This window comes from Olea europaea, unplaced genomic scaffold (assembly GCF_002742605.1).
Source record: "Olea europaea var. sylvestris unplaced genomic scaffold, O_europaea_v1 scaffold3713, whole genome shotgun sequence".
NCBI lineage: Eukaryota > Viridiplantae > Streptophyta > Magnoliopsida > Lamiales > Oleaceae > Olea > Olea europaea.
Window position 1 is genome coordinate 7,887 of NW_019256448.1, and position 15,988 is coordinate 23,874.

The following is a 15,988-nucleotide window of genomic DNA, read 5'->3' on the forward strand; positions in this document are numbered from 1 at the left end:
CATCATAATCATAACTAATTATCATATCTTAATTCATCATCTAAATATAGAAAAACAATACTTCGATATTTAATAGTTGAAACGAAATATTAATATTTTGGGCTTATTTGTGGAGCTTTCGTTTTTGCTTCCTGTTATTGATTGTAGATTTTTTTTTTTTTTTTTGGAAATACTTACTTTAGGTCATTTTACTCCAAAAATTCTTCTAATTAGATAAAATACTTCTTAAAAAAAAAATTATATAAACACGTTCAAAAATAACTTTTAGTCTCAAAAGCAATTTTTAACTTTTTAAAAATCCCGTCGAATGAACCTTTACTAACTCAACTCAAACACACTAGACAACATCAATTAGTGTCGAGTTTTAATTTTCAACCAAATTATGCACACCTCTTTACTTGTTTAAGGTAATTCCGTTATTGTTCTTAACTCTAGACCTACTTTCGTTCTCAATAATTTCCATAAAAAGACTACCATAATTTTCGGACAAATCGAGGCAGAGTCCAGGCATGAAAAAACTTCAATATGATCCGATTGTTTCCAAGCATATATCTTCTACTGCTTATTCCAACATAGTTAAAGCAAGTTTGAAAGTCGTTAACAATATTGTTAAATTATGATAAATGGTGGATAAGTGGATGATATTCATGATTTTCCTAAATGTACGTGTCCAAAGTGCCAAATCGCTACTAAATTTGAGCACGGCCTCCAGAAATAAGTACTTGTGGCGAAATAAATCTTTTTCAGTTATTTTTAAGATTTGCTAACTCTACAGAAAAAATTTACGGTGCAAGACGCTCAAAAGAAAAATAAAATAAAATAAAATGTAGAGGAAAAATAAATTGACGACAATTTCAAAGCGTTCTTCTCGCGAAGCCTAGACAGTTTGTTGTCTGTTGGTTGTTGGTTGGTTGAAAAATCCCATAATTTTCTGTAATAAAAATTTACCGAATTTTTGCATCTGATCAAATTTTTAGTGAGAGAAAATCATAGTGAGAATCAGACGGACGGCCGATGGAGAAGGCGATGCCAGTAGATGGTGGAGATAGTTGCTGCATTGTAATAACGGTGGTTGATGGTGTTATTCTAATTCTTATGCTGCTCTTAATTATCATCCTCATCCTCATCGCCTGTAAATTCAAACCATGGCGCCGCTTCCTCTCCTCTTCCGCTGCCGCCAGATTCCGCCACCCCTCCTCGATCAAGGTCCAACCCACAAACCCCGTATATATATAACTGCATATGCATTTGATTGCGATCTGATTAGTGTAATCACTTTGATATATCTGTAGTTGATTTAATACCCTTTTAAATTAAGTGCTCATTTCTCGATGAATATGACTTTTTAAGTCATTTGTTTGGTGATTAGGTGTTAATTGATAAGTTACAATTCTTCTTTTTTTTTTTTTTTTTTTTTTTTTGTGATTATTATTATTATTTTTGTTAGTGTCGTTATGTAAATTTTTTGGGTCCTGTTGGATTATATTTCATTTTCTTTTCCTGATAAATTGGATTATAGAATTGATTAAGTAATCAGTTTTTACCGAAAAATATCAAGAAATGAATTGGATTAAAATAAGTTCGATGTTTAAGGGGACTTGTACTAATGGGGCATTTGAAGGATTTTTATCTAGTAGTTTCTCTTTGGTGTAAATTGTAAAATAGCTAGGGTTTGAAACATATGAAATGACTAAGAACTCATTATAACTAAGCTGCTACAAATTTCGTAAATTGTTGGTTGTCTTTTTATTTTATGTTTGCATAGTTTGTATTGTTGTGTTCCTTTTTTCAACCCAGTAATCTGTTTTGCCTTTTGGTGGGAATTGTTCTATTTACTGTTTAGTGCATCAACCTTTGGCTTTGATTTTGAAAAACCGATCATATCATTCTAGTTATATGACTTGTTAAATGGTGTGACTAAAAGAGGATAGCATACAGACTGCCTGCTTGCACTTTTAAATTTTTTCCTGTAGGTTTTTAAGCTCCCAATTTCTGTTAAGACCCTTTTGGTTTGTATGTGCCAATTCTTCTTTGGCATGTCTAGTTATCTTCTGCAATTTCTAAAGATGAGTGACTTTTTTCTCAATCTTCCGAACCATTTCGCATTCTTTTCTTCCCCAGCTTGTTTTCGTAAAGCTTTTCCTTTTTTCAAAATGTGAGTTTTAGATGGATTAAATTATGAATTTTTTATGTATTATGAAAACATAAAATTTAAGAACTTGTGGGGGTTGATAATGATGGTGTTTTGATGGTTTTTGTTATAGTGTCCTTTTGGAGTTAGATAAGCTAGGGCTTTGTGAGTCAAATGGGCTCTGTAAGTTCTAAAGTCCGTTTGTCATTTTTATTTTTATTTATTTATTTATTTTTTTGTGTAGTTCATTTGTGATGTGTGTTTCATTTTTAACCGACAAATTTGTTTTTCTCTTCAGAGTCAAATGTTAGTTTCACTAGTTTTTTAGCATTTGATTTGGTATTAGTCTCCTGTTTCAATAGTTAATAATGGAATCTTCTTGAGGATTTTTAACCATGAATGGAAATGGAAAAGATGGAGAATTTTCATATGGTGTAGAGTTGTGGAAGTTTTCTTGCTTCTTTTTATGCCTCTTTGTACCGTCATATTATAAAATTCGACATTATTGAGTTGCTTAGATCATCATAATATGTTGATAGTTTGTTAAGTAAATAGAATTGGCTATGTTTTGCATCTGACGTTGATATAATGGTGATAGTTTGTTAAGTAAATAGAATTGGCTATGTTTTGCATCTGACGTTGAGCTCATTTCCTGCTATCATAATTCATGTGTCAGTTTTGGTCTTTTGCTTGTGCTATTTTTTCTTTCTGCATGCATCCTCTTTACGCTGTCATTTGCATAGGTTGATGACATAGAGAGGTCTCTTATCTCGGAAGATTATGACGTAGATGAAAGCCAGATCTGTGAGTCCACTAGTTACTCCATTGAGGGGGGTGGCCGTGGAACTAAGGCAGGATTTGTGCCACCCCATTCTAACAGAGTAACACATAAACAAAGGCTCTTGCCGACGTCTCCCCAGCTGACACATAGTACATAACAGCTCCCACTTTCCTTGATCATTTATGATTCTTGTGTAAATGTAGCTTGCATCTGACTCTTTAGGAAATACGAAATCTTATTCTTTGCTGGTTCCAGGTGATAGCTTTGTTCTTGACATTTCAAATATTTCGGAGGATTCTTTTGTTGGTCAGACTCTTAAGCCTCCACTTGCAGCAAGTAAGTTAGCCGAAGATCGGATATATGAGAAGGAAGATGTTAAGTATAGCCCAAAATGTGCAGATGCGAACATTTCCAGTGAGCTCATTCCAAAATATACTGCAAATAAGAGTAATTTTCTTCTGCACTGTTAAATGAGCTGTAACGTTCTTTGCTTGGCAAAATTTGTAAAACATGTCATCATATTTTTCTTTTAGAAGTGCAGGAAGCATTCTCATGCTGGAGGTAATCTCAGGACCTTCTCGTGGTCTCCTTTATTCCATAGAATCAACGAATACGTCCAATCTTCCAGTGACTGTTGGAAGAGTTTCACCTGGTGACATATTGTTGAAGGACTCTGAGGTCTCAGGCAAGCATGCAATGATAAATTGGAATGTAAACGTAAGCTTAGAACTTAAATATAATATGTAGTGAATTATGCTCTCTGCTTCATGGTATTAACTTCCTATTGTTGTAGAACTTGAACTGGGAACTTGTTGACATTGGTAGCTTGAATGGTACGCTACTGAATTCCCAGGCAGTGCACCATACTCAATCTGGAAGCAGACATTGGGGCAATCCAGTTGAGCTCTCAAGTGGAGATATAATAACTTTTGGCACAACTTCAAAGATTCTTGTAAGTTGATGTGCTTTTTTTAGCTTGGCTTTTATAAGTGTTCTGCTATCGAACAATGTATTTTCCATGGCCTTTGCACTTTCCAGAAAACATTAGATTTACAATGCCTTACTGGTTAGTCACAGTCATCATCTAATGATTTGCAATTCATCAAAGCTAGTTTACTTGGGTAAGAACACAGAATACATTTGGGCTCTGGGTGTTTGTTCAGAATTGTGATGTATGAGATGTTCGTACAACTTCTCATCATATATGATTAGAATTATGTGTACCAGAATAGGTCTTCCTGAATATTTACCTTGCCATTAGCTCATTTAGAGTTCATGTTGGCTTATTTATCTTTCTAGAATATGACCTAGTAAAATTTATTTTAATTTGTTCATCTATCATGGGAGACACTTCTTTTGCACCTTGTTATTTAATGCACGTGCATTCTACTATTCTAACTACACAGGTTAGTTAGACACTTGACTCTATGAGGATTATAGGATGCGTGTGGCGACCTGGATCCTTAGAGATCTGAGTGCCACTAATTCGTAAATTAAAACTAATTTAAAGGGTGTTCAAATTGTAAATGAATATATTGACACGAATAATTCAAATGATACTGTGAGTTCAATAAAATTAACTTGAAGGTAGAAATATCTTTAAAAAATTAGAACCAAATAAAATAACACTGGTTTGATAGAATAATAATAATTTATTATCGAAACCCTTGCCATCATAAGTTATCTTTGTGCCGATTGTCTTGAACCATCATTTATCTAGAGGGGGAAACATAAAGGAGAGAATAAATCTCAATAAGCGTGCGTGGATAATTAATCATATATGTATATCTACGAAAAAATTCATAATTTCATAGGGATACATGAAAATAGACCGAACATAGATGGTGCTAAATTCTCGTACGTAGTGCGACCAAAGTTCGGTCCATTTTGAATAAATTATACGTAATATGGAACAAAACATAACATATAGCCATAGAAATATTACGTACAACGACATTAGCCACCATAAATATAAAACACAACTTATTTATTTCGTGAGATTAATCAAATGATGAAGAAAATTTGCTGATCAGATTTCAGTGGGTTGACATGGGTTCTCTCTCCTAATATGACACAATAAATGAAAAGAGTTATGATTGATTGGTGTCCTGTTTTCTTTCCAAATTCCAATACAAGTTTGCATGTGGAATCAATTTACAATTATTCCAATTTTCTCTCCAATCACATGTCAAGCTTGAAGGAAAATGGTTGTCAATAATTTGTCATTTAAGTGGACCTCACAAAAAGAATCATAGTTTGTTAAACACAAAATTGATGACATTTACCAATTTAAGACATACTACACTTACAAGAGATCAAAGCATGCATGCATCCTGTGGACTCAAATTATTACTTAAAAAGTACATGTTATAATTCTATATAGGTCATTTATGTTAAGCTCATATTGATTCTTGATTCATTTGAATTTATATTTCTTTATCGATACCTGATTCATGTGAATTTATATTTCTTCATCCTTTTATATTTTATTAATTAGGGGCTACATCTTAAGACTAATATTGATATAAATTACTTTTCAACATAACCCGACTAAGATTATTCTTGAATAATTGTACTTAAATCTCCAAACTATTGGGCAACAACCAATTGGTTCCCTAAAATTTTAAGTTGTGCAACTAAGTCTCAAATTCCAAATTAAAGGCTAGTAATAAAAATTTGGGGCGTTACAATGTGTGCCTGATAGTTACACAGGACCCATACTCAGGAACTATATGGAAGATGCTCTTGATGTTGCTTGCATTAAGTCCTCCTCCTCTAGTCTACCGCAATGTATGCACCCTCCACTTGTTAGCGAATATTACCACTTCTTATCTTATTTATTCTAGTATGGTCACACATCCATCTCAACATCTTCAAGTCTGCTACGTTCATCTAAGGAACATTCAAACCTTTAACAGCCAAACGCTTATTTACATAAAAGCACAATATGTCTAAAAACAGACAAAGTGCACCATTTTGATTCATGATCAATGATTTGCTACTGTATATTTTGCATTCTTTGCACAAAAGTTCACCTTTGCCTTTCTTTATTTGTTGCTGCAGGTCCAGATAACCGCTCAAACAGAGAACCAGATCCCTTTTGGGATTGGTATAGCATCAGATCCCATGGCCATGCGACGGGGAGGAAAAAAGTTGCCCATGGAAGATATCTGCTATTACCAGTGGCCTCTTCCTGGAACTGATCAGGTTTCCAAATTGAATCTTGTCTTGGTGTGTGTGCTAACTGAAATGGCTATTAGGTTATTCAATTATTGCATTGCAGTTTGGATTCTTTGGCATATGTGATGGACATGGTGGAGCAGATGCGGCCACATCAGTTAGCAAGTTAGTGGCTCATCTCCTGTGACTTGAATTGCTTAATCACCCATAATAGGTCTATTTCAACCTCCCCATCAGTTAGCAAGTTAGGAGAAAGATTGACATTTTTCCTTGTCATAAATACTACTCCGCACGATGAAAATTGTGGATTCACGCTATGTATGGAATTGTAGCTGTTAAACTTTAGTTGCTATAATCAGAATCATATTTTGGTCTGCATCTTTTGTTCATGCTTCATGTCATTTTTAATTCTTTGGATCTTTTAGTTGATATCGAATATTTTACTTTTTTTTGTGAACCATAAAACATCATCATGACTATTCTTATGTTATTTATTCTCATTTCTTATCTAACTTTTATCCTAGAGTAATGCCGGAAGTTATTGCTAGCATCCTGTCGGATTCATTCAGGAGAGAGAAGGTTTTATCTGAGTGTGACGCTTCTGATGTCCTTAGGGAAGCATTTTCTCAAACAGAAGCAAGCATTAATCATTACTATGAGGTTTTTTACTTGATATTTCTTCCAGATTTGTGCGTTGCTGCAAGTGGATAACTATCATTTTCAATTCCTTGTCACATTTTGAAATGACTTTTTAAGATTAGTCCATGGATATAAGTGCTTGTTTGGGAGGTGATTATAATTGTTTTATATTATTATAAGTAGATATAAGTAAATGGTGGATAAGTGAGTAGTACTTGTGGGTCCCATGAAATGTTTGTAAAGAGTAGGTTTGACCTAAAGTGTTTGTAATTTAAACACCTCCCAAACAAGCGCTAATTATTTCTCTAACATCTTCACTGCCCAGCTTAGGGTTAAGTGATGGCTGAAAATGGTGTCACAGACTTTAGGAAAGCAAACATGTAAAACTTCACTCTTCAGACTCTTCTTTCTGTAGAAATGCAGACATGAGAGATGGGGACGTTATTATCTGGCAAAGCAAGATGGCTTTTTGAAAATTTGAAAACAGAGATGTATGGAATACGTGGAGTGCTACTTTTCTTTTCAGTAAGGGAAGATTTATTCACTTATGAATAGATTATCATTTCAAAGGACCTACCATCTTATTTAGTCAGATTACAAAAGTGAGATACAATATGTAAGGATAGAGCATAATTTTGAATGAAAAGGAAAACATCATTCTTCAAATAACTGAAAGGTCACTGAAGTTTGAACACAATATGCCCTTCCCACCTAATTAAGATGGGGACTGATGATCATAAAAAGTGGGAAAAACTGATCACAATTTACACGTGAGCAACATTATCATGAGTTGCAAATTAAAAATTAAAAAGAGGAGAAATATATACATTTCTTTCATCCCCTATTTGTTTATTATTGTTAAATTAGAAACTTAATTTGATCATTACATTGAATTTTCATCTGTCTAACAAATTATGCAAAAGATAAAAAATATTTTTTGCTTCAGTTTCTAGTTTACTAATGTCTCTTTTATGATATGTTTTAAAGCTGTACAATGTCATGTAATAATTAAAATCTATCAGGGTTGTACTGCAACAGTGCTTCTGGTTTGGGCTGATGGTCATGAAAAATTCTTTGCGCAATGTGCTAATGTTGGAGACTCCGCTTGTGTTGTAAAGTACGTGATGATATTTATCATTCTTATGCTTTGATGTATTCTGAAAAAAAAAATATCAGCTTAAGATCCAACTGTGATATTTCCACTGGATGTCATTTAGGCATCACTCTCTCTCATTCTTGAGTAATTGTGCTTAATTTCAATTGATGCATTTTTTGTTCTCATCCAGTGTAGTTTTTCTTATGAGTACCTGTTTCAACTTTTATTTTTGCAGCATTGAAGGGAAGCTGATAAAGATGACAGAAGACCATAGATTAGTCAGTTATTCTGAAAGACTTCGTTTTCAAGAAATGGGAGAACCTTTGAAAGATGGGGAATCACGAATATGCGGTGATTAAGATCTTATGTTGTGTTTGATTTTTTCATTGAATGTCATTTGTATTCTAACTAAATATTTTGTTTCCCATAAGGTATAAACCTTGCCAGGATGCTTGGAGACAAATTTTTGAAGCAGCAGGATGCTCGCTTTAGTTCAGAACCTTATATAAGTGAAGTTGTATCTATAAACCAAGAAAGCAGGGGTTTCGCACTATTAGCTAGGTGATTTTTCTTTGACGCGTCATGTTCTTGCTGAAGTGTAAATCATGTTTCATTTTAGTCTCTTGCTAAGGTATATGCTTATTTATTCTCAACAATTAAAAGACCCCCCCACTTCAGTTTGCTGTCTTCGTGGACGGACCTTAAATGGACTTTGGAACAGATTCAGTCACGTTCCATTGTTTCAATATCGTCTTCTCTTTCTCTCAGTCTCTCTATGGTTGGGAGTGGAAAAATTATGTATTCATATTGTTTATATCAGAGTTAGGTGGCAGCGTCTTTATTGACACGGGTTTTGATGGATGCTCCTGTTTCTTGAGATGATCCAAAGTGAGCCTGCTTTTGTAGCGCGAAACACCTCCCCACCCCCTTTTGTGTCCATGCACGAGTGCTTGTGAGAGGTGTAAAAGCATACTCTATATGGTATTCCCGTAATGTAAGGGTATGTTATCACGGTGTATTTCTGTTTTCCGACGCAGTGATGGCTTCTGGGATGTCGTTAATTTCAAGAAGGCGGTTCAGCTTGTGCAGCAAGTAATTACCTACAATCGCTGTTTATTATGTGCATTGATTCGAGAAGTTGGTAGCTAATCTTATTCTCACATCATATTTGGTATTGTACAGACAATGGAGAGAAATGTCATGGATCAAGACAATTCGGCAGAAAAGATGGCAAATATTTTGTTGAGTGAGGCAAGATCCCTACGTACCAAGGACAATACATCTATAATTTTCTTAGATTTCAATGTCATCGATAGAATCAGTTCTTGTAAACTCGATCCGTAGGACATGTCACTCAGTTTATCTATACAAATTTTATGTCCAAATTAGCTTGCTTGTATGGATTGTATAGCACCACCAGTCCACCACCAATCGCTACCTGAAACCATCACTTTTCCCCCCCCCCCCCCACCCCAAACACACACTTTTTTATTTTTATTTTTTATTTGGGTTTCAATTTGGCAATAAAGTAGATAAATGCATCCCCATATCATGATGTTGTATGGGGATGTTGCTAGTGTTTGATGGAAATCAGGGAAAAAAACTGCTAGTTTACTACAACAGGTTCGGTTCACCTGGTTTATTATCCGAGTGTAGTAATCATATTAATTCTCGATTTTTCTAGTTGAATCGACTGATCTAACCAGCTTCTTATAACACTGTTTATTAAAAGGGGGCACCTTTTTCGTTTAAGTATCTTCTCTTTAAAATAACTATGAATTTAGATGAACAAGTGTTTATCTATGATTGAATAGTAATGGATCCCATGAATTGTGTGGATAATAATTATGAATGTAGGATTGAAATTAATATTTGACTTTGATTAAATTTATAAATCAATTTATTAATTGAATTCAAAAGGAGATTGAGTTTCTTACAAGAAGTCACAATTTGAATATGATTTATAAGTTGATTCATAAATTCAGTAGAATTAAAACGTTTATTTCAATCACACATTTTCAATTGTTATTCATTAGTATCCACATCAAGGGCATACCTACTTGAGGCCCAGTGTGGTCGACCATCCCTACTCGATTTTCAAATTTTCTACAAATTTTTTTCGATTTTCAGATTTTTTTCTCTAGGTTTTTGGATTTTGACCATAAGGTTTTTTAGTTCCGTCCCTACTGGACTTTCATTCTAAGTCCGCCCCCTATTCACATATTTCTTAAAAACTCACTGTTATTCCTAATAGATATTATAACCTATTTATAAATTTGTTAATTGGAGGCTTAGTTTTCATTTCTCTTATGTACTTAAATAACTCTAGAAAATTTCATTTTTTCTATGCTAATGCATTATTTTTTGAACAAATTCGAAAGAATATAAGATATTAAGATGTACTCCAATCCGACCCATCCTAGTAGAGATATCAATAGATAGCGGGGGTATGGATCTAAATTTTGAAAACTAGTAAGAAATAGTGTAAGCTACGAACTAACGTATTGAGAATGAGTAAAAATACAAGCGGTGAACAAAATTTCATGTTACCTAAATTTTGGTTGAATTCATTAATGGTTATTCAACTTTATATGTAGTGTCACTATGACTATTTAATTTGATTTTATTCCACCATGTCACCCAACTCTATATTTAGCCTCTGTTTGGTAGCAATTTTTCACCAAAAAAAATTAAATTTTTAACTGTTATTTTACTATTTCAGCTGTCATTTTTGATTTCTTTACTCATAGGTGGGATATACTTTTCTCTCTAATAGTAAAAAAGACCAATTCTCATAATCTCTACTGAACAGGTCTTTAGTGTCACTATGGCCATTCAATTTTATTTTATTTTACCATGGTCACCTAATTTCATATAAAGTTTCATCATCGCTACCCAACCTTCTTGTTTTTTCATTAATTTTAAAAAGGGTAAAATGGTAACTTTGTATTATATATAAAAAATTAATTAAAAACAAAATATATTTTAAAAAAAACATTTTTTAAAATAAGTTTTTTTTATTTTATTTTTCTAATTAACATTTTTTAAAATTAGTTTTTATTTTTTAAAAACAATTTTTTTATAAAAAAAATGAGTTTTTATTTTATTTTATTTGTTTAAGTAACTTTTTTTTTTCAAAATAAGTTTTTATTTTTTTAGAGTAACGTTTCTTCAAATACCTTTTTTTTAATTATTTATAAAAGTAAATTTTTATTTTATTATTTTTTAAATTTATTTATTTTTATATATAATGCAAAGTTATCATTTTACCCATTTGAAAATTAGTGAAAATGGTGAAAAGAAATTGGATGATCATGGTGAAACATTAGATGAAATTAGTGGTTATGATAAAATAAAATCAAATTGGTTGGTCATAGTGATACTAAGTGTAAAGTTGAGTGATTATGATGAAATAAATTCAAATTGAATGGCCATAACGACACTAAGGGTATGTTTGATTGGTTAATTTTTTCCATGAAAATGGAATTTACCTTACATTTTCCAACTTTTAATTGTTTGATAGGGTTTAGTTTTCCATGGAATTTAGATTCTTCATTTTATTGAGAAGTGCTATTTTCTTGCTTTTGTGGGAATTGATTTTCCCGGTTACTGTTTACTCAATTTTTTTTTTTTTTTTTTGTGCAATGGAAACAAATTTTTAGAATTATTGTAAAAAAAATATTTCCTTTTAATTGATAATTTTAATGTAAAACAAAGCCAAACGAACACCAAAAGATATATGATTTTCTTGATTTTTTTTGTTGGTAATGGAAACAAATTTCATTCCTAATACCAATAAAGTCGATCTCTTTAATTGACAATTTTCATATAAAACAAAGCCAAACGAACATAAAAAACACTTTTATTTCAACATTTTCCACCTGAAAAATTATATCAATCAAACACAATAATTTACAATTCTCAGAAAAATAATTTCTAGACAATTTAATTCCCTGAAATTCGTTTTCAATTCAATTTAACTTCATCTTTGCTATTAAACAGACTCTATATGTAAAGATGGAAGGCTATTGGTGGATTTAACCCCCTAAATGTTATTAAAATTATACTTTATTTTAAGTTGGTCATTGTACTTAAATGTTTGTTTGGTCACTCCATACATTTTCTGAGAGTTAAGAGTTACAAAAAATAACACAACAAACGGTAGCCTAATTGGCAAATAATTAATTTGTCACGTCACTTTTTAAAATTAGTTAATATAGAGACGGACCAACTTGGAATAAAATTTAAATTTGGTGACTAACTTAAAGTAAAATAAAAATAAGAGGCTAACATACAATTTAACTAAAAATTGGTAACTACTAGTGTATTTAACAGTGTTGACGGCCCTTCTCTGAAACCCTAAAAAAACCCAATCACTCGAAAGATTAAGATGGCGAAGAAAAAACGGAGAGAAATTGAAGAAGAAACCAACAACGGAGCACAAAATGATGTGTCCATTGCAAATGGCGATTTTGAATCTCACGAGAAGCATCCAAAAGAGAAGAAGAAACACAGAGAAAAAGAGAAAGCACGGAAAAAAGATACCGTATCTTTACAAAAGGAAATGTCCACCGTAAGCATTGCTGTTCCTGGGTCCATTATCAATAACGCTCAGTCCTTTGAACTCGCGACCCGGGTACTTTCTATTTGTCTCATACCTGTGAAAAATGTATTTCTTTTTAAGAAATGGAAAGGTTCTGGTTTGTACATATTGGCGTATTGTTTGTTGATTGGGTTATACGTTAAGAAGTGTGGAACTCTGAATCAATTAATGCAAGGGTATTGGCTTTTCTGTTGCAGTAGAAAACTAAATGCGTCTTTTTTCTTAGAAAAGAGATCTCCTGTCTGTGAAGTGCTTGATAATTGGACAATGTAAGCAAAATACTAAATTTGAATTCATTGTTTAAAGTTTCTTGTGATGAGATTTGCATTTAGTTTGAGATATGCAATAAGAAAGTGCAAGTTTTTCAATAGAAAGAATTTTTGCGTGTTTAAGTGGTTCATAATTTGAAAATGCGAGGAAAAGATTCAGACTGAAACTGATTAATTAGAGTTTTTCAGTTGTTTACTTTGAACTGGGTTTTGCACATTGTTTTGAATTATCATATAACAACTGGCAATGGTTTTTTGTCTTTAGGTTCTAGCTGAAGTTCTTTTTTCGATGATCTCTGCTAATGTTCATTTTTTCCCCAACAGTTGGCTGGTCAGATTGCTCGTGCTGCCACCATTTTTCGAATTGATGAGGTTCCTTTTGTTATAGTTACTTCTTTTAATATGAGTTTATAAGTGGAAAGTACTATTCTTTATTGGTATATGTTACTCTTTTCTATGAATCTTATTAGGGGTGGACTTTTGTGAGTTTGGTTCACTTGGAAAATTTGTTGTTGCATATCAGAAGTCTAGTAAAGAACGATAGAAATTTGTACTAGGTGCGTTGAATTGTTCAGCTTCCTTAATCCTTGAGTTATCAACAACTCTTAAATCTGACAGAAAGGAGGCTTTGAAGATGGGTGATTAGCCTTTAACGTTTAATAGCTTCATAAGATGCAATTTTTGTCATGGTTATGGTTTGAGCATTTTAGGTATCTGCGGGTGCCTGTCATGTCACATGTATAGATATTAGATATGTAGTTAGCTGTTGAATTTGTTTAATTTTACAAAGAAATCATCAGTAGGTTTTTGTGCTTGTTTAAACAGGTTGTTGTATTTGACAACAAGAGTACATTGGAGGATGATTCAACTCATATGGTGGAGAACAATACAGATGAGGACGAGACTGGTGCTGCTTTTCTAATCAGAATCTTGAGTTATCTTGAGACACCACAGTATCTCAGGAAGGGTCTTTTCGCTAAGCATAACAGTTTAAGATTTGTGGTGCGAACCTGATATTTGTTTCCTAATCTGCGTGAAAATAATATATGTGTTAATACTCGATTTATTCTTTGTTCTTGTTTTTTGTGCAGGGTCTATTGCCCCCACTTGATGCCCCACACCATTTGCGTAAGCATGAATGGGCTTCATACAGGGAAGGTAGAACCCCAAATCTATTGGTTGTAGTTATTCATGTGCACTATTTCTGTTCAATTGTTTTATACTGGGTTTTAAAAAATGGTTTTTTATAATTTATACAAGCTTATGTTTGTTATTTAAATACCTTTTTTTTTTTAAGGAAAATTTATATCTGTTGAATGTTGAGCGTTCTCACTGCATCTCTAGGCTTACACCTCTAACTTACCTCGCTATCTGAACTGGCCTTTTCTAAATACTAGAGGTGTAAGGTTGGGTGGCCCAACCTATTTGACAGCTTACACTTGATCACTAAACTTTAGGTAAAGTTTCCTGTTGACCATATGAATTGTATATGCCATGACTTCCCACGCCAATTGGAAATGTGTCAAGAACTAAGTTATGCCATTTCTGTATTTAAGTTTTTGCATGACCACACACACAGACATGTCTTTATATGATATTCATTTTTTAAAGCAATTTATATATTATTATTCAAGCATATATTTATGTAGCATTTATAAGATTGGTGCAGAGTTTGGCACGCGATGTTTTACACTTGATCATTGAACTTCAACAAGTTTCATGTCACTGGCACCACTGACTTTGCACCTAGAGTACTTTACCATGCATGCTTATTGTTGTTTCATATGGTTGGAGCAAAGTTTGGGCACATGATGGTTTACACTTGATCGCTGAACTTCAGGTAAGTTTCATGTTGACAATGTTTTGGCTGATGTCTCTGACTTTGCTTCTAAAGGAATTAATCCACCTTTGTATTCTATACTAGAAAGTTATAGTTATCTTAAATATTATTATAGCTTCCTTATATTTTTATATTTTTATTTTTTTTAGTTTTTGTCATAGATGACATTACTCTAGCTTTAATTACACTCTATCTTGGAGCCTATCCACTTCGATAGCATTACGATATCAACTCAATGAGTGGGAAGTCTCTTATGAAAGTCTACTCAGTCTTTTGCTAGGCATAAAGGTTTCTGAATGTTCCTCTCTGCCTCGTATGTTTTCAAAATCAAATAACTTTAAGTGTGATGTGAATGATCATCTAGAGGATCGTTCATGGAGAATTTAGGGTGGATACTACTTCATTGTGGTTGTATCATGTTAACATGAAAAGCTACTAACTAGTAGCTTCACATGAGCTTGTTTGAACTGGGTACTTTTTTTAAAGAAGTTATGGGTAAGTAGATTTGCCTGACCTATTTGATCTGGTACATTTTCTTTAAACTTTTATATCTTTCTTTTTCTAGGCATTACACTGAAAAATCAAGATCAAGGTTCTGTAGGGACGCTTGTTGACGTGGGGCTTAGCAAGGTTCGGTTTATTCTTGTTTCATGCAGTTGTTATTAATTGATTTGTTTGGATATTTCTTGTATAAACTTTATTTTTGGTTAACTTAGCAAGTCACAAGTGTTCCCTTTCCCATAATTGATATCTTCTCCTCTGATGTTCTTTGTGTAAGAAAATATTTTTCCTTTCCCTTGGTTGATTTCTTCCCCACTGATGATCATACAATTATGTGATGACATATTTTTCCTTTCCCTTGGTTGATTTCTTCCCCACTGATGATCATACAATTATGTGATGACCCTCTTCCAAATAATTTGGTTGTGGTGCCGTAACATTTTTCTCTATGAACCTTTTCCAATAATTTGGTTGTGTTGCTGTAACCTTTTTCTCCATTCTACGCAATGTACAGTGGGAGATATTAATGGATAAATAATAGGGGTTTGATATCTTCATTGAGTTTTAAATAGGCTGGTGGACATGCAGCCTGGTATCGGATGACATTGAGGATCCCATTGAAAACCTAACAGAATCCTAATTTCTGATTCTTGTCCCAATTAAGAACTAAAACTGGCCGAGCTGCAATTCCAGTTGCAGGATTAATAAAACAAAGGCCACTACTCACTCCAGACTGTTCATCATTTCCTTCTTGCTTTGTTTCCTAACTTTCCTCTCTTTAGTTTCTTTCAGTCGATGCTTAAGTTCGTTTTTCAAATTTTAATATACTTTATCACTTATCAATGAGACTACAAGGGAATGAAATACAAATGACATGCATCTCTATTAGATAACTATATACTTGTACAAGTTGAAGGAAATACATGCACGCATGACACGTCACTGACA

General features: G+C 33.1%; 2 protein-coding genes across 7 annotated transcripts; both read left to right on the top strand.

Moving 5' to 3' along the window:
• Positions 1-785: 785 nt before the first annotated feature.
• LOC111386738 (protein phosphatase 2C 70-like) lies at positions 786-9,215 on the top strand. Of its 3 annotated transcripts, none has more exons than XM_023011200.1 (13): positions 786-1,206; positions 2,875-3,058; positions 3,168-3,359; positions 3,454-3,629; positions 3,706-3,864; positions 5,976-6,119; positions 6,196-6,257; positions 6,617-6,752; positions 7,754-7,848; positions 8,063-8,178; positions 8,259-8,388; positions 8,865-8,919; positions 9,010-9,215. In XM_023011200.1, the coding sequence occupies exons 1-13, from the start codon at positions 1,015-1,017 to the stop codon at positions 9,169-9,171; spliced, it is 1,803 nt and encodes a 600-aa protein (XP_022866968.1). In that variant the 5' UTR covers positions 786-1,014; the 3' UTR covers positions 9,172-9,215. The 3 variants fall into 3 exon arrangements, 2 of the variants coding, with proteins under 2 accessions (XP_022866968.1, XP_022866967.1); XR_002701305.1 differs by having other exon boundaries at positions 787-1,206; positions 2,875-3,061; positions 8,648-8,919; positions 9,010-9,201; XM_023011199.1 differs by having other exon boundaries at positions 788-1,206; positions 2,875-3,061.
• A 2,954-nt stretch (positions 9,216-12,169) lies between these two features.
• LOC111386740 (putative methyltransferase C9orf114 homolog) lies at positions 12,170-15,982 on the top strand. 4 transcript variants are annotated; one of them, XR_002701306.1, is made up of 5 exons: positions 12,170-12,463; positions 13,024-13,071; positions 13,525-13,701; positions 13,791-14,539; positions 15,105-15,169. XR_002701306.1 is itself a non-coding variant. In XM_023011203.1 (5 exons), the coding sequence occupies exons 1-5, from the start codon at positions 12,218-12,220 to the stop codon at positions 14,401-14,403; spliced, it is 573 nt and encodes a 190-aa protein (XP_022866971.1). In that variant the 5' UTR covers positions 12,170-12,217; the 3' UTR covers positions 14,404-15,982. The 4 variants fall into 4 exon arrangements, 3 of the variants coding, with proteins under 3 accessions (XP_022866971.1, XP_022866969.1, XP_022866970.1); XM_023011203.1 differs by having other exon boundaries at positions 13,791-13,857; positions 14,369-15,982; XM_023011201.1 differs by having other exon boundaries at positions 13,791-13,857; positions 15,105-15,982.
• The last annotated feature ends 6 nt before the right edge of the window (positions 15,983-15,988 follow it).